The following is a 22,064-nucleotide window of genomic DNA, read 5'->3' as shown; positions in this document are numbered from 1 at the left end:
AGAAGCAGGGAGTCTTCCTCGCCTGCATCCTGGTGGTCCTCTGGAGGGACAGAGGTCCTTTCCAGAAGGTTTTGTGTAAGCCTTATACCTGCATAGGGTACCTGCTGCCTAAAGGAACTCAAAGATGGGTTCTTTTATGAAGTGAAAGGCCAGCCACAGCTTACCTGTTGTTAAGTTGGATGGACTGGCATACCTGCATGCCCCCCAAAGTTGCTGAGGGCTGGCTACTGATTTGTGGGGAGTGGCTGGGTGCTGTCTGCCTGGGATGCTGGAGGTAGAGGGGCTGCCCTGGCTAAAGCCTCGGATCTCCCTGCCGATTGGGGGGGGGGGGTGCCTTCCTGTCTCATTCTGAACCAGAACCCCAGTCACAGGGCCCATCTTGTCACCAGAGGGAGCTGGTGGGCAACACTGGGTGTCAGTGGTCAAGCTGGCTTGTCTGGGTGGTAATGGATCCCTCTGCTGGCACAACTGCCTGGGTGATCATGGATCCGTCACCTCATCCCCTTCCCCTGGACTTCCTCTCTACAGAGTGACCTAGATTTGTCTCTGGTTCTTCCATTGGCCCAGAAAGCCGAAGCACATCTCTTGCCCAGCTCTCACTTTCTCCATTGTTTTAGGGCAGTAGAATTTAAAGCTGGAGAAGCCTTAGAGCTCACCAAGGACATCCCCTTCGTTTTCTAGAGAGAAACTGAGGCCTGGAGACATTATGTGACTTGCTGAGGTCATATAAGTGTTAAATGGCAAAGGGGGGATTTGAACCCAGGCCCCTGACTCTGGAGCCAGTGTCCTTTCCCCTGTATCGCACTGCCTGTTATGGGGGCTTTGACTTCAAACCCAGTGTGCTTGCCACTGCCTCCTGCTGTCTCTCAGCCTCATCTCCCTTCCTTTTCTCTCTTGGTTATGGGAATAAGCATTAGGAGACCCCACATCCTGGTGCCTAGTGAACACAGGAGGTAGAGAATTCTGTAAAAGGCCTAGACAGTTCCATGCAGGGTCTTCTTGCCATGTCATTTGGGGGCAAAGATCTAGTAACAATATTTCTGGGCCAAAGGCTTTGCACACTTTACTTTTGGGGCCTAGTTCCAAAGTGTTCTTTACAATGGCTGGCCTAGTCCAGTAGTGCTCCCCTCTCCCCTCCCCCCAAGCATTAGCCTGGGGCTGATGGATGGATAGCTCTTCTCTCTTCACCACCCCCCTCCATTCACCCTTTTCCTGTTTTCCCATTGACTTCTAATCCAGAAAATAATAAATTGGAAAGGCAAGGATTTCCAATCACTGAAGATATTTAGACAGAGGCCAGAGGACCACCTGGGGATATTGTAGATTGTCACTTCAAGTAGGGCTTGAACTGAATGTCTTTGAAATCTCTTGCAACCCAGATTCTGCAAGGGTGTAGATTCCAAGTCCTCCTGCTCTGCAGGGGGAGGCCAGACTTCATCCTGGGCCTTCTCACTCCTCTCACCACCCCCATCCCCCACATGCATGCAGGGGGCAGGCACGGCTGCTTGGTGATAGATGGCTCTTGACCCAACTGATCCCTGACTTTTGTGTTTTTGAAGCTTGATTGACCGGAGGGGATTTGTGCAGCCCGACACCCAGTTGCCCTCTCCCACCAAGACCGAGGAGCCCACCTGTGGAGCCAAGCCAGACGGCAGCATGGTAGGAGGCCTCCCCTAGAGGAACTGAGTGCTTGCCAGCCTGCCAGTCCCTCTTCCCTGTGCCCACTGCCTCCCTGTGCCTGCTGGGGCAAAGATACCCAACACCCAAGTCACTCCTCCTCATCTTTATTTCGGCACTCCCCCCGTGGCTGTTCCTGAGCTCTTCTGTTGCTGCCCCTCTCCCACTTCAGGGGGATCCCCTCTGCCTATGGCCTGGAGCCATGTGAAAATGACCAGAGGTTCCCTACCAGCCCCCGGCCATGAGGCAGCAGCACCTTCACCTGGTCAGAGTTGGGGGTGGTAGGGACAAGCACCCACTTTGCCATAGAGAACCAGTTTCTTTGCCTTTTATACCCATGTCAGCACTAAGAAGGTCTAGCCCTGTATGGATGGATGTGGATGAGGGGGCCTGGGGCCTTGCTGAAACCTTGGGCAGCTGTTACAATGACAGTTAGGATGAAGAGCAGATCTTAGAGCCTGGGACACTTCCCAGGGCTTGGGGGTTGCCTGTGTTTTTAATCAGGAAGGAGTCAGAGCCTCCTGAGAGTGAGGGTAGGCAGGGTGTCCAGCCCCAGCAGGAACTTGGTTGGGGAGGTAGGGGGAGAGGGTGTACCTATTGGAGGGTCCTGGGAACAAAGTGACCCAAGCCTCCACTCGTTAGACTAAGCCCTCGTTACCCCAGTCTTGATCCAGGGACCAAACACCAGGCTGCCCGACCTCCCTAGTGTGGGTGAGTCACACACACACACACACACACACAAACACACACACACACACGCTGGCAATACTTGAAACGGGTTTTACTGAAGCTGCTGGGTATTTTGCACAATTTTATAGAACTCTTTTCTACATAGAATTTTTAAAAGAAAAAAATCCTCAGCCCCGTTGTTGTTTCCCTAGTGCTGGGTGGTGTTGGCAAGAGGCAGGTTGGTTTTGTGATTATGTTACAAGAGACCTTATGGTTTGTTGTAAGTGTATCTGGCTGTGTATGTGTGTGCGTGTGTGTGTTTTCATTCTTGCATGCCTGGCTGATTGCTTGGATGGCTCCCACTCCTCCACATGCCCTGCATTTTGGCTTTTTTTTTATTCCCACCCCACCTGTGGGGATCTGAGCCTAGCAGAAGCCAGCAAGGGGAGTCGTATGAGCCATGGGCTCTGAGAGAGTGAATGGGAAAGAAAGATATAGACTCTGTGTGTGTGTGTGTGTGCGTGTGTGCGTGTGCGTGTGCATGTGTGTGTGTGTGTGTGTGTATACGTACAAGTGTATGTGTACACACTGGTTGTGAATGGCAACTTGGAGTTCCCAAGGGGGCCAAGTCCCCATTCTGGGTGCCCTCCCACACTCCCTTCTCACCCCCACCTCCCGGCCACTGACTTTGATGTCAGAAACCCGGTGGCTGGGTGACGCCAGGGCCCCCCTCCCTTCCCCCAGCTGGGCTTCCGGCTGAAATCTGCCCCAACAGGCCAGAGTGCATTTGGGTGGGGTTATGGGAGTATCAAGAGACTTGAAAAATCCTGGGAGAGCATCAGAGGCTGAAAGTAGTTGAGGGGGGCAGCCTTGCTGGGCCTGTGACTGGGGGAAGAATGAGCTGAGCCTGAGCTTTGGGAGATTGTGCCCGTGGCTGGAGTTTAGCCCAGTCCCTTCCCACTTCAAGCTGCCGAGAGTCTTGGCCCCTCTCCAGAGCGGGTGAGAAACCCAGCACCGTCCTGGGCCCTTTCTCTGTGGCCATTCCCAAGACGCTGCTGGGAGGAGCTAAGACCCTGAAGCGGGCCTGTTAATGGTCCTGGCCAGGGGGCAGAGGCTTGGAGAGCCGCTTTGTGTACAAGTAGCAGTTGCCCAGGGACCTCATGGAAAGCCCAGAGTGGCCTGAGTGTCAGTATCCTCGGCCCTGCGGAGGAGAGCAGGGGGAGCCCATCTGCCTTTCATTGAAGCCAGTGTTCTTTGTTCCTGCCTGTAATAAAATTTTTATTTTTAAGAGTTGATTTGCTTTGGTTGGTTTTATTTTTCCTTTGATAAAGGGGGAAGCTTGTGGGGACTCCGCTTTTCCATCCAAGGTCTGGGTCCCATCTAGGGAGGCAGAGGGAAGGAAGCAGGACCTGTCATCTTCCCTGAACCAGCTGCAGCTGCAGAACAGCTTAGGCCAGGGCAGAGAGGGCTGATGGCTGAAGCCCCCAGGGCTCTGGCAGGAAGCCTCCTGTCTGTCTCTCTTCTCCGTTTTCCTCATCTTCCCCAAGTTCTCTCTGAGGTCAGAGACCCCTTCTCCTCAACACCACCATTTTCATCTGGTCCCTCCACTCCCAGTAACCTCTGAGGGAGTTTGGAAGATCGTGGATCCTAGTTCTGGAGAGGGGGCTGCCCCCACCTCTGTGCCCAGGCAGACACCTCATAACACTGGCACTCTCCGGTATCTCCCCTCCCAGGAGGACACCTGTCAGGATTTTGCCATCTCCTGCACGGCCTGAGGGGAGCTAACAGGCCTCCTTGCTGAGGGTTAGCTGGTAAGACCGTGCCTCACTCCCCTCCTCGTTGGTGCCCACCCCTCATCTCACCTTCATTGCATGCCTCACAGAAATCAGTCATCTGTTTGGTGTGGTGTGTGTGTGTGAGTAGGCACTTGTTAGGAGGGCTGGGTAGGGGGGAGCTCACCTCTAGCTCCCCCTGCCACCTAGGAAAGAGGATGGAGGGGCAAAGGGCCTAGGCTGAGGAAGGCAGCAGCCTCTCCCACCTAGCATGATTCTGCTTTATGGGGAGCAGGTTGGAGGACCTTGCTTTTCCCTGGGAATTGGGGCCTAATTGTGCTGGTAGCTACAGGATAGAGGTGGGAAGAGGTGCCTCATTGGTGGGCTCTCCTCCCCCCAGCTTTCCCGGGCTCTGGCTAGTGCACAGGCCGGTTCTGGTGGCTTTCCTGCCCCACGGAGGCTGGAGGCCCTTGGTCTAACTGTTATCCATCTTGGCTTTCTCCCCCTGCAGTACTTTTGGCTTGATTTTATTCATTCTTGGCTCTTTGTGCCCTCTACAATCCTTGCTGCTGGGGAGAGGACCCACCCCATCCCAATAGCCTGTGCTCCCTTTCCCCAGGCTGCCTCCTCCTGCTCCAGCCTCAACTGGTCTACTTCTAACCTCTCTCTTCTCCTTCCTTGCTGTCCCAATGATGGGGGAATTCCAGTGTGCGAGGGGCCTTAAGGAGTTTTTGAGGACTGCAGCCTTCTGCCTCTCTAGGAGAAGCCCCGAGAAGGCAGGGCATCCAGGATCCCCCCCTGCCTGAAGCCTCGGCCGGTCTGCCACCGTCTGTGCCTCCAGGGTCTGCTCTCTTCCTCCTGTTTGTCTGCTCCTGGCCTGTCCTCCCACCTCTAAGGGACAAAGACCCAGGCCTAGAAGAAGCCTATTGGGCACTTCCTCTCCCCGCCCCTGCCCTGCCCCTGAGCTGAGACCCTTCCTCTCCCAAATCGTTAGAAGCCATAAAACAGCTGCTAAACCTGTAAGCAATCCCCTCTCCTCTCCTGTTTCCCAAACTTGTAAGGAGCCAGGGCCCTTCAGAAATCTTGCCTTACTTCCCCCCTCCCCACCCCCAAGCCTAGGCACCACCGTTGTCTAGCTAAACAAGTTTTCTTAGGAATCTTTCGTGCTGATGACGCTGTTGAACAGGTTAGGTGACTGCTCTAAGCACCAGTGGCCTAACGCTGTTCCCACGATGCCACCAACCCCCACCCCTTATGAGATTCAAGGTGATACCAGTGCCCTTTGTCCCTAGCTCTCTGGTCCCCCATTGGAAGAAGAGGGAGCTTTGGGATCAGGCCTAATGCCTTCTCTCAACCAGCCTAAGACTGGAAAGGGGTGGAGGGAAGATGGGCTTGGGGCTGCTTGTCTCTGCCTTTGACCTTTTTTTGAACCAAATAAAGATTCTTCTCCTTGCTGTATGCTGCCTGCTTTCTGCTGCCTTTACTCTAGGGCTAGGGGCCCAGCTGTTCTGGGGGAGAGAAATACTGGGGCATCAGTGGTCCCCAATGTGATAACTCAGTTGGGTGGCAGCGAAAATCTACAAAGGGCTCCTCTTAAGGTCTCTCCATGAGGTCAGTGGTCAGAACGCTGTTTTCCCCATTTTATAGATAGGAAAACAAAGGCCAAGTGAGATAACCATTACCTAGATCACACTGTGCCTCAGCCAACAGAGCATTTTCTAGATCCTGAGCCTGGAAGGGACCTCAGAGGGCGCTGAGTTCAACCTCTTCGCAGACCACCCTGACCCTTTTGTACCCTAGACCAAGCTGACTCTGGGTTTTGAATGCCGGCTCTTGTCACCTGACAGCCAAGGAGGCTGAGGCCACAGCATCAAGCTTGGCATTTCTCCCCTTTTCCAGGAGCTTGTGATGCTCATCCTAATGTCCTAAAAATGGCCAGCCTAGGCCTAGATCTGGATGCCGACAGGGCCGCTGAGCTTTTCTAGCCTGGGGGATGAGGAGCTTGCCAAGTCCCTGATCCTGGGGAACCTGAAGACCATGTTTGGCTCAGGTGGTCCTGACTCCTTGGTACCACCCAGCTCCAACAGCCTCCCGAGAACCCTGGGAGGGGAGCTTTCTTCTTAACCCCAATGAAATGACTTGCCCTGGGACTTACTCTTACTAAGCTTCTGAGGCAAGATTTGAGCCCAGGTTTCAAGGTTTCACAAACACTTTCCCTGCTCCTGTAGATCACAGCCCTTCCACACATCAGTAGACTGTCACCGTCATGCCTGCTGGTGCCGAGCCATGTCCTGTGGCCATGAGCCTCTGCACACTTCTCAGAAAGCACACACTGTCTTTCCCCAGGCTTCTGCTGGAAGCCTTTCCAGCTTAGTAGGACCTGCTAGGACTTGTCACAAGCAGACCCTTCCCAGGCCCAGAGTCACCTCCATGACATAAAGAGGCGTCAGAAAAGGACGTGAGTAGAAATGAAATTTAGTTCAGCCTTTCCAGTCAAAAGCTCTCTTTCGGTCTCTGACCTAAATCCTGTCTTTTGCTCTCAGCGCTGGTTTTGAGAGGACCTAAACAGCCATTGGCCACCTGCCTTCCACAAAACGACCCTTGAGTGCCAAAGCAAAGGCTGTTATTATCAGTTAAAAATTATTGGGTAGCCATGTGGCACTGAAGGCTTGGGCCCTGCCTTCCTAAAGGGGATGCACTGAGCAGGGTTGGGGAGGCAGGATGGGGAAAGCAGCTGTTTCTGCTGACGCAGGGCACTGAACAGGGTGCTCTCATGGAGCTGTTCAGGGAGAGGCCCGTCCAGACCTCCCCGCACAGCCAGGCCTGGACCTGCTGCCTCCTCAATGATAAATGGAGGCCTGGAGGCACAGGGAGGCGCCCAAGACAGGAACTGAGTCAGAAGTCAGGGAGGTACAGAATCCAGGCATTCTGACACCCAGGCAGACTGAGGAGTCTGAGAAAAGTTAAGGGGCTGCCCAAGGCCCCTAGCTGCTGGGGAATACAGGATGCATGCAAAATGTTTTACACACAAACTTTATCCTTTGTGCCCCCCATCAGCCCCTGAGGATAGTACTTCAGGAATGAGAGCAAGGAGCTATCTTAAAGACTATGTGATCCTACCCCTGCATTTTATAGATGGGGAAACTGAGTCTCAGAGAGTTGAAATATAGGATCATAGAACCAGACCTGGGAGGCCATCTGGTCCAGCCCCTTTATTTTACAGATAAAGAAACAAATTCAGAGGCAGTGACTTGTGGAAGGTTACCCAGCTAATAATTGTCTGAGGCATGCTTTGAACCCAGCTTTTCCTGACCCCAAAGACAGTCCGCCCTCCACTGTTCTATGCTGTCTCTGTCAAGTGAGAGAAGGGCACATTTGATGGGGGCTGCGAGGGGTGGCAGTTTGGAGAGATCAAGGAAAACTTCATGGAGATGATGGCCCCATGAGTTGGGCCTGGAAGAAAGGTAAATACTTCAATCATGGGGATGGGGTGGACAAACAGTTCATTTCAGGCATATATTGAGAAGGGTATAAAACAATATTAGTGATACCACTCCCCCCCATAGAAGGGCAGTGACTTGGACACCCAGGTAGGCAGTGACAGCCAGGCTAGAAGCCGAATCTCATGACCGACAGTCCACAAGCACTGAATGCTAGGCATATGAAAAAAGGTGAAAACCAGAAACAAAATGAACACAGCAGTCCCCACTCCGGAGGAGCTTACAGGTTGATAGGATAACAATGTGCAAACGAACTGTGGACAGACAAGATCTACATGCCCAGGGTAAGCTGAAGAGATTCTCGGAGGGAAGGCTTCACTGTCCAGCATGCATTCCCTTCCTCAGGCTGGGCTGTAATAGGATAACTGCCCTGGGAAGGTACAGTGAGAACCCAGATTCCTGAATCCCTAGGGCCAGCCCTGCCCTCCTCCAGCACTGCTGCTTCCTGAGATGGAGAAGCTGAGAATGAGTGACTAGCACTCTGGGAAGGTACCAGAGAGGTCTGGAACCAATCTAGGTCAGGGAATAGAGTGGGGGAGGGAAAGGTGGGACTAAAACAGAACTGATCCCAGGATCAGCTCTACAGCTGGGAAGGCCCTTAGGACACAGCTGGGAGGGCCCTTAGAACACAGGATGTCAGAGCTAGAGGGGTCAGGGAAGGGGGTGGCCCTCAGGGCCTTGATATTTAGAGCTACTTAATTTTTATAGCTGAGGCCACTGAGATCTGTAAAGGAGAATGCCTTGTTCAGCATAAGGAGGACAGCAGTAGCACTGAAATCCAAGCCCATGTCCTCTGAATAAAAGTCTACACCAAAAGCTCAGAAGAAAAACTGGGGACAAACTCTGCCTCCCTTCCCTTCCCAGTAGAGCTGGCCTGGCTTGGAATCTCAACCCCAGCAGGGGAAGGAGGAGAACCCTGGTCTGGGGATCATCCCATTACCAAGGATGCCACACCAACTGTAGGGACTTCACCTCCACCCACAGGATTCCTCCTATGAGCAAAGTCTTTCTCACTTCTAACCCAAATCGCTCCTGATTCACCAGGAGTCTGCTCCCTCTGGCTAGGCATGACTCTGTGTTTCCTCAATAGCAAAGAGGCTGCTGTTATGAGCAGGGAGGGATGGCTGCAAGTGGGCAGTGGTTGGCCCAAGAACAGGCCCTTGGTGCCCATGTAGATGGTACTAAGAGAAGCCAGACTGCTTAGTAGCCTTTGTGCAGGGGCCATTAGAGGAACTGGATGAGAGAAACCCAGACGGATTCCCAGAGCAAGAAGCCTCACCCCTGCTGAACACTAGGCCTGCTCTTTGCAGAGCTGTGGGGTGGGGCTAGATAAGCAAGAGCCCCTTGCTGTTCAATGGTCACCCCCACCCTGTCAGAACTGTGCCAACTCCCTTAGGTGTGGCTCTCCCTTGAGGTAGAGCCAAAGCTCCCATTGCAAGGAAGGTGTGATCCAGTGGGGCCTGAGGGCATAGAGAGGGAATGCTGCTACTTGCCCCCTGAGCCAGGGGGCCATAAGCAGAGGACAGGGGCAGAAAAAGGTCTGTGAAATAAGTTAGAAGTGACTGAATAAAATCCCTATAAGAGCCCTCATAAAACAAGACCTTGGTCATTCAGGTTGTCACCACTGCCTCCCCTGGGAGTCAATGCTGCCCCCAGCCCCCAAGAACCAAACTGGGCCCAGAGCCCAGCTGTCCTGTTGGCCAGCCTCAGACAAATCAGTGGAGCCTGGCACTAGGTCAAAGGTGAGTCAGAGAGGAAAGTGGGGCAGCTGACGAAGTTGGTGACCCCACCCTCTCCAGGGCGCCCACATGAGCCTCCCTGATACTCTATGGCTTGGGAGGGTGCTGTCAGACACCTAAGCATGGAGCCCAGCCAGAACAGTGTCCCTGGGGAAAGTCATCTAGCCAGTGGGAGCTGGCTGCTGAGTTGAAAGGGAAAATTGCAGTGTAATGGGGATGGTATTGGGTCCAACTGGGGTGGCTAATTACAAAGGATGGGCCTCCGGCGTCCTCGCTTGTTAAACTCATCTTTAAGTGGCACATGGAGATGCTACCTCAATAATCTGGGGGTAGGGTAGGGGAGGAGATTTAGGAGTAGGACCATGGAGACCTTGCTTAGCTCTGAGGGGGCTTTTCAGATGCCAGGAGGATGCCTAAGGCAGAAAGATATCTGGGGGCCCCCCAGGAGGACCAGCAGGATCCATCGGGGCCCACTCCCCATGTAGATCCACTACAGCTCCTGGCACATTGCAGGATGATGCCAGGCTGGGCCCATGTGGGGCCCGTGCTGCAGCTGGAGTGCTTCCTCCAGTGTCTTCTAGACCCTGGGTAGGGGCTGGGGAAGGGCAGAGTGTTGGAAGGCATGCTGATATGCTGCCTTCAAAGTCAAAGGCCCTGCTTCTATTAAGAGGGTGCTCTGTCACAGAGACACCTTCTCTGTTACACACACACAGCAGAGTGAGTGCACCCTGTCACTGAGCCATTCACACGCATAGAGACTGGACAGGCCAATAAGGAACTGACTATCCCTATTTCCTACAAACTAGGGGGGTTTAGCTATTTCAGCTAGACCCCAGGCTACTTTCTAAGCCCCCCCCCCCAGTCTCTACCTCCCTGGGTCTCGGTGAAGTCCATTATTGTCAGCTTTAACTGGGAGATTAATGTGGGAGTAGGCCCCTGAGCACTGCTGACCCCATGAGAGAGAAGGCAGGGGGAGCCCCAGGTGGCAGCTGACGTAGGTGGGGCCCACGCCTGTCTTTCTCCTTGCTGAGTATCCCCACGATGACTAACGCACCTCTGTCCTGGCCCCTTTACCTTTAAGGATCAGCCAAGAAAAAAAAAAGAAAGGAAGAAAGGATCCGGACCCGGGGGAGGCAGGAGCCAGCGGCCCAGCCCCGCCTCCTGCCCAGCCCTGCCCCTCCCCACCCCAGCCAAAAAGCCGGGCTGAGAGGAAGAGGCTGAGCAGAGGCAGAGCCCAGGTGCCCCGGGATTCAGCGCAGCCCCGACCCCAGCCCCAGCCCGAGCCATGGAAAGAGGCAGCCTGATCCAGAAGGCCAAGCTGGCGGAGCAGGCCGAGCGCTATGAGGACATGGCCGAGTTCATGAAGGGCGCGGTGGAGAAGGGCGACGAGCTGTCATGCGAGGAGCGCAACCTGCTCTCGGTGGCCTACAAGAACGTGGTGGGCGGCCAGCGGGCGGCCTGGAGGGTGCTGTCCAGCATCGAACAGAAGGGCGCCGAGGAGGAGAGCGCCGAAGACAAGGAGCGCGAGCCCGAGGTGCGCGAGTACCGGGAGAAGGTGGAGGGCGAGCTGCGCGCCGTCTGCGGCACCGTGCTGGGGCTGCTCGACTCGCACCTCATCAAGGACGCGGGCGACGCTGAGAGCCGCGTCTTCTACCTGAAGATGAAGGGCGACTATTTCCGCTACCTGGCCGAGGTGGCCACGGGCGACGACAAGAAGCGCACCATCGACTCAGCCCGCGCCGCCTACCAGGAGGCCATGGACATCAGCAAGAAGGACATGCTGCCCACCAACCCCATCCGCCTGGGCCTGGCGCTCAACTTCTCCGTCTTCCACTACGAGATCGCCAACAGCCCCGAGGAGGCCATCTCTCTGGCCAAGACCACCTTTGACGAGGCCATGGCCGACCTGCACACCCTGAACGAGGACTCCTACAAGGACAGCACCCTCATCATGCAGCTGCTGCGAGACAACCTGACCCTCTGGACGGCGGACAGCGCCGGGGAGGAGGGCGGCGAGGCACCGCCCCCCGAGGAGCAGCCCCAGAGCTGAGCCCCGCTCCCCGGAGCCCCGACGGCCCCTTCCGTTCCCCGTCCCCCGCCCCGGCCTGGCCCCCCTCGGGGGAGAGGACTTGTGTGTGGGGCGGGCCCCCCGGATCCCTCTCCCTCTCCGCACCCTACCTTCTCCCCTTCTGAGTCCCTTAACCCCGCCCGCCTCCCCACCGCGCGTCCCAGCTCGCGAGCGACTCAGACACGAAACCGAGGGCAGCTGGGCAGGAAGCTCTGGGAGTCTCTCCTTCTAGGCCCACGTTGTTAGGGACGGTGATGGCAGGAGCCCCCACGATTGTCCTATGATCCTTGACTCTGAGCTGCATCCCCTCCCCTGGCCCCGGTGGACCGCCCCCTGGCGCTCTCCCTTTCCATCTCCTGTCCCTGCTCCCAGCGGTTCTTAGGGACTGGGAAGTGCCGGGCCCTTAGGGGCTTGAGAGGGACTGGACTGGGGGGCACCGAGGATGTGTGAGTGTGTTGGAGGAAGGAAGGAGTGTGTGAATGTATTTGTGTGACAGCGTGCGCTCGCGCGCTGGTGAGTGATTGTGTGTGTCTGCGACTGTCAGAGAACATGTCTGTCTGAGTGTGTGACAAAGTTCCCTCTCAATAAAGAAAGCTTCCCTGACACTCCTTTTGTCTTTTTGCCATCTGTGTCGGAGGGGTGAATGGGGAGGCTCACATGATGGGGGCGGGGTGGGGAGGGTGTTGGTTCTGAGACCTGGCTTCCTTCTGGTTCTAGAGGCGAGCATTACCTGGCTCTCGCCCCCAGTGGAGCTGGCCCATCTCAAGGGGCAGCCGGAAGGGATTTAGGGTAGATTACCTCAGAGTGGGGTGGGGTTGAGGGGTGAGGTGGGGCAGGGTTTGTCCATCGACAGACTCCAAGGTCTGACACTGACCCTAAATCCCCAGAAGAGTTCGAACGGGTGCTGAGGATTTTGGAGGATTCCTTCCCCTGGCTGGAGGCCTGTGATGAGGCTCCACAAGAAACAGCCCTGGTGCTGGAGTGGGAGGAAAGTTGGACCTGAGCAAACCAGATCTGGGGGTGGAGGATAGGGGAGGCTGAGGCAGTGGTGAGAAGAAATGGGAGTCAAGTCAGATCTGAGGAGAGGTGAGGTGAAAAACCACAGATCTGAAGGGAGGAGAAGAGGCAAGAAGTGAGACCAGACTGGTCAGGTGGGAGGTGGAATTGAGACACCCCATACCTGAGGAGCTGGACCCTCAAGATTTAAGGAGATGGATGGGAAGGAAATTCCTTGGCTCTGAAGACAAGGTGGAGATGAGATATTCGAGTTCTGAGGGCAAAGGGGTGACAGGTGTGAGATAGCTAAGCTTTGACAGGGAGTGAGACCCCACCAACGGGAGATGAACACCCAAGATCTAGGATGACAAGTATGATTGGGGGGAAGCAGGCACCATGGGAGGTTTGGGGAAGTTAATTCTGGACCAGCTCAGTTCTGGGTATGGGGTTGGACACCCCAAGCAGCTGGGAGAAGAGGATAAGAACCACAGGGGCCTGGGAGGGGAGAGATGTGGGACAACTCAGATCTTAGATGGACCAGACATCCCAAGTTTGAATGAAGGGAAGGGGATGGGGGAGATGACTGGTTACTGGACACTCCAGGTCCGAAGGAGCCAGAATGAGATATTCTAGGCCTGAAGTAGAAGGGGAGCTGGTGGTGGGAAGAGGGGAGAAAACTCAGATGGGAGTAGGAGTGTTCACTCTGAGGCAAGCCAGATCCGATCAGGTCCAGCCCCAGCTCCCATTCCTATGCTCCACCCTATCTCCTGCCACAGGCCAGGACCTGCTCTGCCACCCCCTCTTCTTACCTTAGGCATCCCTCCTTTACTCCATTCCCCCCCATCCAAAATGCCCTCTCCTTCCCCACCTTAGCCCTCATCCTTCCTGCCTGGACACACCTCTCCTCTCATGCCCCTCCAGCTCAATCCTCAACACTGCACTGGCATCCTTCACTCTCCTATCCTCACCCACCTTCCTATCCCAGGCAAGTCCCCCATCCCTGGATCCCTTATTATCTTCTATCCCCAGGGTATCTGGTCACCACTCCTCTCTCCTTTTTCACCCTTCTTCTTAAACTATACTGACACTTGGGTCCCCCTTCCCTTCTGTTTCCATCCCCTGCTAAGATGCCCCCTCCAATTGGTATTTCCACTGCCCCTTTCCTCCCTGTTGTCCTGGGCAGCTCTGGGGCATGGCCCTGGTTAAAGTTAGTCCAACTCTAGGTCCAGGGCCATACCTGGAAATCCCTCCCAGCGCTTAGCCAACCAATGGGGAAAGAAGCTGTCGGAGGGACCAGCTTAGTAGAGTTGGGGGAAGTTGAACCAAGAGAGGATCTGGTTTGGGAGGGAGAGAGGAGAGGGAAGGAGAAGGTGGGGGGAAGAGGGAGGGGAAGGTGAGATGCTGGAGGCATTGTCCCGGTTTCACTCAGACAAGTCTTCACCCGTCCTGTACCCAGGGAGTTCAGCTCAGCTTCTCTCCCCACCTCCCCCCCCCCCCAAGAGGAAGGGAATGTGGCCCCAGACTGAGCCTTCTGAGTCAGCTGCCAGCTCAGTATTGGGGTCCAGTTAATACCCACCCATAGGCCCCTGAGGATCAGCAGGAAGGAGCCCCTGGGAGTAACTGTAGGGAAAATAAGGAATAAATGGTCATCCAGCCCCAGTTTCCTGTATCCACTTGTCTATTGGACATCTCCAACTGGATAGCCTATAGGCATTTTAAACTTAACATGTCCAAAACTGAACTTATTCTTTTCCCCAAGGTCTCCCCATTTCCTAATGCTTCTTAAACACACACACACACACACACACACACACACACACACACACACACACCCCACAGCATTTTTTTTTTTTGCTTTTTTGGAGGGCAATTGGGGTTAAGTAACTTGCCCAAGGTTACAGGGCTAGTTTTTTGATGTGGGTGTTAAGTGTCTGAGGCCGGAACCCAACTCGGGTCCTCCTGACTCCGGGGCTGGTGCTTTTCTCACTGCGCCACCTAGCAGCCCCTCCACAGCTTATTTTTAAGCGTTCATTTTTTTTTTTTAATTTTGAGTTATAAATGTTCTCCCTCCCATTGAGAAAGCAAGCAATAGGATACCCAATTTTACATATGTGAAGTCACACAAAACATTTCCATATTTGCCAAGTTGAAAAATAAAAACAAGAAAAATAAAGTGAAAAAAAAAAACATGCTTCAGTCTGCCTTCAGAATCCAACAGTTCTCCAGTTCTCTCTCTCTCTCTCTCTCTCTCTCTCTCTCTCTCTCTCTCTCTCTCTCTCTCTCTCTCTTTACTTTTTGGAGGAGGGAAGGTAGGGTAATTGGGGTTAAGTGACTTGCCCAAGGTCACATGGCTAGTTTTTTTGTGTCAAGTGTCTGAGGTCAGATTTGAACTCAGGTCCTCCTGACTCCAGGGCCAGTGATCTATTCACTGTGCCAACTAGATGCCCCCAGTTCTCTCTTTTGAAGTAGAGAGAATTTTCCATCATGAGTTATTTGGAATCATAACGGACCATTGCATTCATCAGCACTGACTTCCTTTTTACTGTGGAGAACATCACCATCCTCCCAGACTTCCAGGTTGGCAGCCTGGGTGTTGGCCTCAGCTCTCTGTCACTTGGCCTCCTTGGATTCCTTCAAGTCTCAGCTAAATCTTGCTTTCTACAAGGAGCCTCTTTCAGTCCCTCTTAATGCTGGTGACTTCCCTCTGGCAATTATCCCTGATTTATCCTGTCTATATCTTGTTTGCCCATAGTTATTTGCTTATTGTCTCTCCCATTAGATTTGTAAGCTCCTTGAGATCAGGAATCTTTCTTCCTTCCTTCCTTCCTTCTTCTTTCTTTGTTCCTTTTTCTTTCCCTCCTTCCCTTCCTTCCTCTCTCCCTCTCTCTCATTCCTCCCTCCCTTCCTCTCTCCCACCCTTTCTCCCTCCATCCCTCCATCACTCCCTACATCCATCCTTCCTTCCTTCCTCCTTCCATCTTTCCCTCCCTTCATTCATTCTTCTTTCCTTCCTTTTTCCTCCCTCCCTCCCTTCTTCCTTCTTTCTTTCCTTCTTTTTTTCCTTCCTTCTTTCCTTCCTTCTTCTCTTTCTTCCTCTTTGCTTGGCATACAGGAGACTCTGAATAAATGTTTGTTGACTGACTGACTAACGAAAAGACTAGATTACAAAGAAAATCAATAGTATCAAATTACAGGGGTTTTTGTATCAAGAACTTTTTTCTTAATTCATAGACCCCAGGTTAAGAACCCCAATTCTAGTATACTGCTTTCATTTTACAGAAGGAGAAGCTGAGATCTGAAGAGTAAAGGTGATTCTCGGGTCATAGGACCATAGAATTATAGATTTATATCTTGAAAGGAAAACAAAGGAAACTGAGTCCTATTTGAGTGATTTGCCCCAATAAGTAAAAACAGAGCCAGGATTCAGACCCAGTTTTTCTGACTCCAAATCGAGGCCCTTCATTTTAAAGCCCTTGTAACCAGGCACTAGGACTAGGCTTGGGGCAAATGATTCTGGTTCAGCCCCTCTTTCTAGGGGCTGACCTGGTTCCTCTCACCCAACCTGTCCAGCAGCTTTCTGTTAGTGGGGCAGATCCTGGGAATGAGGAGGCTGCTGCTCCTCCCTTCCCATCACATTAACTCTGAGCTGAAAGAGACTTCAGAGAATACCTGATCCAACCCTCTTCATTTTACAGATGTGGAAACTGAGGCTGAGAGGAGGTAAATAACTGCCCAAAGTCCCACAGTGAATTCAGGACTCTGCTGACTCTTAATTTCATGGTGAGGTTTGTTTTTCTTTCCCACTCTGCCACATTATCTCTGTGGTCAAGTTCATTAGTACAAGTAAATGCTGAATTATTGTTACTAAAGCATTATTTATTTATGTTTTATTGTGTTTGTAATCAGAGAACTAAATATTACCTGAACTTTTTTCAAAAAATGAGAGGAAAAACAGAACACATGGATATGGCAGGGGATAATATTAAAATGAAATTTATTCTTGCTTTAAAAATATTCTGAAAAAATATTATGGAAATTACTTGATGGCTGTAATGATGAGTCCTTGAGTTAACTTATTTCCCTCCTCTAGGTAAGTAGGAAGAATATATAATTCTTCCCTCCATAGCTGCAGAAGAGTGAGGACAAGTCCAAAACTGAGAAACTAGAGTCATGGGAGACTCCCTGGGGACAATCTCCCTTGAGAAGATGCAAGGTCAGGCTGGGAATTAGCAGATGGCTTGCACAGAGGCCAGGTTACAGGCTTACTAAGGTCTTTTTCAGTTTTGTTTTGTTTTTTTTGAGGGGGAAGGCAGGGCAATTGGGGTTAAGTGACTTGCCCAAGGTTACACAGCTAGTAAGTGTGTCAAGTGTCTGAGGTGGGATTTGAACTCAGGTCCTCCTGACTCCAGGGCCAGTGCTCTGTTCACTGTGCCACCTAGTTGCCTGCTTTTTCAGTTCTGAACCTTAGAGTTTACTCTCCAAAGTCTAGGTGAAAGGGGTGTGGTAGAGCCACATGAAGGTTGGGGTGGAATGAAAAATCCTAGACTTGGAGCCTAAAGAAAGTTTGGGTGCTGCTACTAGGCAGCTCTGTCCTTGGCCAAATCACTGCCTCTCTGGGATAAGATTGACATTCAATGGATGCCAACCCCAGAGGGCAAAACAGGCAAGAAATGCTCACACCCCTGAGAATCTGCATGGTCAAAGCCTTCTCTGCCCCCCAGAGAGAAGATGCTATTCCTCTCTACTCAAACATGTTCATTCCTTCTTCAAACCTCAAAGTCCCTCTTCAGGAAACTGAATCTGATGAACCCAATGACCTTTGCCCCACCTTGGGTCCCATGCCCCAAGTCTCCTCCATCCCTCATCCCATCCCTGGTTACTGTATTTATTCAAGCAAGTCCCCAGTGCTTATGTATGGAGTTTTGGGGCATCTCTGTGCTGCCTCTCTCTCAGAATTAGTCATGCTTCCGGGCACGTAAAGGAAGGATCCCTTCCTAACCTTTCCATGTCTTCCTACCGGTGACTACTCTCCACTGACTTTCTGATCTGGTGATTTGCATCACCCACCTTCATGCTGGCCCTCACACTCAAAGCACCACCTCCTGTGCCTTTGCACTGGGCTGTCCTCGAATGGCTGGAATGCTCTCCCATCTCCAGCTACTGGTTTCCTTCAAGGCTTAGCTCAAATGACACCTTTTGGAAGGAAAGGATTTTCCTGATTCCCCTTCCTCTTCCCTACCCTGCCAATGCCTTCCCTCAGAGACTTACTTCCATCTGGGAACACTACAATTCATCCATGTTTTTCCTAAAATGTGCCACCCAGAATGATGAGAACCCAAGCCTTCAGACATGGTCTGATGAGGTGAGGGAGTCTCCTGGCAGCTACCTGCCCCCCAGGGTGTTTCAGAGAAGGATGCTTTGCAAGTCTCATATCTGCTTATGAATGAGTCATTATTGTTATTCAGCACATAGGAGTAATCAGACCCTTTATTTTACTTACATCAATCAACAACCATTTATTAACTGCCTACTGTGGGCCAAGCACTAGGAATACAAAAACAAAGATGAAGCTGTCCCTGCCCTTTAAGTATCATCATGGGGGGGGATCCTAAGTTGGAAAGGACTTTTGACTTCATCCAGTCTAACTCTCCCATTTTGTAGATAAGGAAACTGAGGCTCAGACAGAGCTTTACCCAAGTCGAACACAAAGCTAGCAAGTGTCCCAAGAAGAACTGGAACTCGGGTCTTCTTAGAAGAGAGGGCCTCTGGTCTCAGAAAGAGGGAATTGCTTAATTCAATTCAATTTGGTTTAATGAAGACAAGTCAGGGTCACTAAGAGCTCACAGTCTAGGAGGGGAGTAGATGGCAATACTTCAATGTCTTTGAAACCAAATCCCCCTCCCTGGCTAGCACTCCCTTTCATGACTTGCCTCCTCCATTAGACTCCAAGCTCCTTGAGGGTAGGCATTGTCTTGATTTTGTATTTGGATCCCCAGTACTTTGCATGATGCTTGGCTCATAGTATATACCTAATAAATGTGTTCTCATATTCACTCATTCTCTCATTCATCCATTCAGTAATTCAGCCTGTCCACATCTCATTTCGTGCATTCTTTTTCATATCTTCTCTCTTCCAAAGAACATCTACCCAAAGTGCTTGGAAGGAAGGAGGGGACAGGGATAAAACATACACAAATAGCCAAAGAAGCAGTGTTGCCAATTGGAAAGCATGCAGACCTGAAGTCAAGTCATTAAGCAATTATTAAACACCTACTATGTGCCATGTACTGTGCTGAAGGCTGAGGACACAAAAAAAGAAAGTCCCTGCTTTTAAGGAGTTCACAGTCCAAGGAGGAAGACAAGATGCAATGACTACATACAAAGATATAGACAGGAAGGGGAACTGGAAGGGGAAGGAATTAATCCTGGCTCTGACACAAGATATCTAACCAGGGAGAAAGTCTCTTAACCTTCTCTGAGCCTCAATTTCTGCATCTGTAAAGTGGAGATGGTACCTGTACTGCCTGCCTTTTAGGGTCACTGTGTGGATCCAAAGAGCAATGCCAAGCCAATGAAGTGAGAGGCCATTGCTTGGAATTCTGATTGAGGGTGAAGAATTGATTGTGCTTGTATGCCTTTGATGGGTCAGAACATCCCCATTGTGTGGTTATGTCTTAGCACTGGAGATGGCCTGATTAGGAGGCTGGATAGCACAGTAGCTAGTCAGATCTCTCTTACTAGCTTCATGGCCCCGACTGAATTACCTAATCTCTTTGTACCTCAGTCTCTTCATTTGTAAAATGAGGGAGTTGGATTTGATGCCTTTAAGTTCCTGTCTAACTCCAAATTTATGATCTATGCTTCTGTGAAACAAGCTGAACCCTCTGAACTGGGACCTACTGGGCCTATAAAACCAAGCACAGCCAAGATCTAAAGGGAACTGAACACACACCCAAGTCTTGAGAGTAGACCCAGGTCCCTGGGAGTGGTGGTTGGAAGCCTGCCCTTCTATACACCCCTCCTCCAGCCTCCCCTACCCCTCAGCCCCAGAGATGGGAGCCATGGAAAGGCAGTGGTCAAATCTCTTGGTCTAAGACATGGCAGCCATGATGGAGTGTTAGGAGTTCTCAAATCCCACCATTCTGGAGGAGCATTAAGGGTTCAGGGACCAAGGATGAAGCACAGGGTCCCTGGAACTGAAGGAGTAGGAGGGTCCTTACTGGGATGAGGAAATGCTGGTGGGCTGATGTTGGCGGTGTTAGTGGTATTGATAGAAGGGAGTAAGTCACTCAAGGGTTACTGTGTGGGAGGCTTGTGTAGATCTCTGTAAAGGAGGGAGATTGGGGAGGAGAATATCTTTAATTGTCATGGGTTTCTTTGAGCCCTTTTGGTCTTTTGAATTCTTTCCACTGGGTGGGGTGAAATAAAGGTTTTCTGGAATCTACCTGGTGTGCTTTCTTACCTTGATGGGAAGTGGGGAAACTTTAACCCATATAGCTCAACACATGAGCTGCGTTCTGAGGTTTCCAGGCAAAATGAGCTAAATGGAGTCATTTTAGGGGCAGCCCCCAAAGATCAAAGTGGGTTTATGTAAACCCAGAGTGTGTGTTTACAGAGATAACATGTGAAGTGTTATTATTAAAACAAATCATATATGTTAAGTGAGTAAGGGCTGTGAAGTGCTGCGAGGTTGGAGAGAGATTCCCAAGATCACAGGGCCTGGGGAAGGCAGAATGGAATTGTGTCTTCTGCCTTGAGCTTTAAAGCAGGAACAAGATTCCTCATTTGTAATGGGAGGAGCACTGAATGGAGCCAGAGGTCTGTCCAACACTACTCCTGAAGCCTACTCCTAGCGTGAAGTTGGGCAAATCACTTCACTTCCCTGAAGTTGGGCAAATCACTTCACTTCCCTGAAGTTGGGCAAATCACTTCACTTCCCTCAGGCTCAGTTTTCTTATGGGTAAAATAAGGGCTGGGAGAAGGTGGATTAAAAGGTCTTAGGCAGAGGTGGGGAAGCTTTAGCTTTGGTCTCAAGGCTGAAGTTTCCCCAGTCCTGGTCTTAGAGGTCCCTTCTCTTCAGGGACCAGGACACCAAACCCCACCCATTTCTAAGAAACCAAGACAGTTTCCTTGTTGAGAAGCCTCCCTCTTTAACCCCACCCTTGGGCCCTGGGAGAGGAGGAATTCCCCTGACCTGGTAGACAAGTCTCTTGCTAATCTCCCTGTCTCCCCACTCACTCTCACCTGACTCAAACTGCCTGGGAACTTTTTTTTCTTGCCTTTCTCCTTCAAAATGCTCTCTCCAAATGGCCTTCTGCCCCACTGCCTCCTGCTCTATCTGTGGAGGGGAGGCTGGGCCAGGGTTGAGGTCCTATGGACCCCTCTAGTCTCCTCTCCCCTCCAGCCCCACCTACTCTTCTGAGTCAGGAGGCAGGAATGTGTGTGGGGGCAGCAGACAGGTATGTCACTGGAACTTCAGAGACTGATTCATCTCCCTTTCTCCCCTCTGCCTTCACCTTCCCCCCTCCCCTTGCTTCTCCCTGGGAAATTGAACAATTTACCCTTCTTGGGACATCAAAGGACAAAGCCTCGGGGCCTGAAGAGGCCAGGAATAGGGGCAGTTCAGTCTGCCTTCTGCAGGCCAGCCCAGTATTTGCCATACTTAATCAGACTAAAAGGCATTCAGCAATTTTTTCCCCTAGCAGAAAACTGCCCTGAAATTGCCTTATGTTTCCTTGGAAGATTTTGGCTCAGACTGACCCTTTGGTAGGGCCCATTGAGGTGGCACTGTGGAGAAAATGCTGGATCCAGAGTCAGGAAGACCTGAGTTCAAATCTAGTCTCAGGCACTTATTAGCTGTGTGACCCTGGGCAAGTCACTTAACCCTGTTTACTTAAGTTTTCTCATCTATAAAATGACCTGAAGAAGGAAATGGAAAACCACTCCAATATCTTTGCCAAGAAAACCCCAAATGGAGTCACGGGAGAGTCGGCATGAATAAACAGCAGCTACGCTCGGGTATCCAACATCTATCCCCAGTAGGGTCCCCTGCTGTTGGGAACAACAGTGACCTCAGCCTCGGTCTGTCCAGGGTCCTGGGCAGACAGGGGCCTGCTGCTCCTCTCTGCTAGCAGAGCCCCAGAGACTGTAGCTCGGGTGCCCTCCCTCTCTCTGGCCCCATTCTTAGGCAGTGGGGCCTGGGAATGTGCTGCCTGAGGTTCCTCATGCCTGGACAGAGCCTGGCTGAAGGCCTGGCAGCTATTTCAGGAAGAGAAAAGGGGTTGAGGGGTGGGGGCTGGAGAGACAAGTCAGCTAGCTAGATGTGCAGCTCACAGGATTCTTCCCCCAGGCCCAGGGGGAGCTGGACCTCCCCAGAACTTTCACAAGCTGGGTGGGCCCAGAACAATTTTGGGGTTGTGCTTCTGAGGCTCTCCCAGATCTGCTCCCTGCCCTCCAGGGCTAACGTGGAAGGAGATGGGTCCTCAAAAGTCTATTTTCCTTTTGCCCACTGCCTTTTTGGGCTTGTTCTCCCAAGAGGAAGTGTGGTGCCATTCAAAGCATGCTGGCTCTGGCGTCTAGGATCTGGGTTCAAATCTTGACTCTTTCCTAACTCCTATGTGATGTCATACATGCCACAGTGTAG

The 22,064-nt window shown here is 52.0% G+C and overlaps 2 protein-coding genes and 1 long non-coding RNA gene across 3 annotated transcripts in view; all 3 read left to right on the top strand.

Annotated features, from left to right (window-relative positions):
- The window catches only part of ZDHHC18 (zinc finger DHHC-type palmitoyltransferase 18), a 34,503-nt gene extending 30,864 nt beyond the window's left edge, over positions 1-3,639 (top strand). Inside the window, exon 8 of the mRNA XM_069079144.1 lies at positions 1,560-3,639. Within this exon, the coding sequence (XP_068935245.1) occupies positions 1,560-1,677 (118 nt within the window). The 3' untranslated portion in view covers positions 1,678-3,639. The remainder of the gene's footprint in view (positions 1-1,559) is intronic.
- A 427-nt stretch (positions 3,640-4,066) lies between these two features.
- On the top strand, positions 4,067-5,574 carry LOC138154406 (uncharacterized). Its single transcript, XR_011166600.1, has 2 exons — positions 4,067-4,157; positions 4,826-5,574. It is a non-coding gene; the product is annotated as an uncharacterized lncRNA (long non-coding RNA).
- A 4,966-nt stretch (positions 5,575-10,540) lies between these two features.
- On the top strand, positions 10,541-12,030 carry SFN (stratifin). The gene has a single exon (XM_069079273.1). The coding sequence runs from the start codon at positions 10,643-10,645 to the stop codon at positions 11,405-11,407; it is 765 nt and encodes a 254-aa protein (XP_068935374.1). The 5' UTR covers positions 10,541-10,642; the 3' UTR covers positions 11,408-12,030.
- Positions 12,031-22,064: the final 10,034 nt, after the last annotated feature.

Source organism: Petaurus breviceps, unplaced genomic scaffold (assembly GCF_028583685.1).
Source record: "Petaurus breviceps papuanus isolate PSGF00001 unplaced genomic scaffold, PetGlider_PUasm1.0 91041, whole genome shotgun sequence".
Taxonomy (NCBI): domain Eukaryota; kingdom Metazoa; phylum Chordata; class Mammalia; order Diprotodontia; family Petauridae; genus Petaurus; species Petaurus breviceps.
Note: the sequence above shows the minus strand (reverse complement) of the source record. Positions and strands in the feature narration are given on the sequence as shown.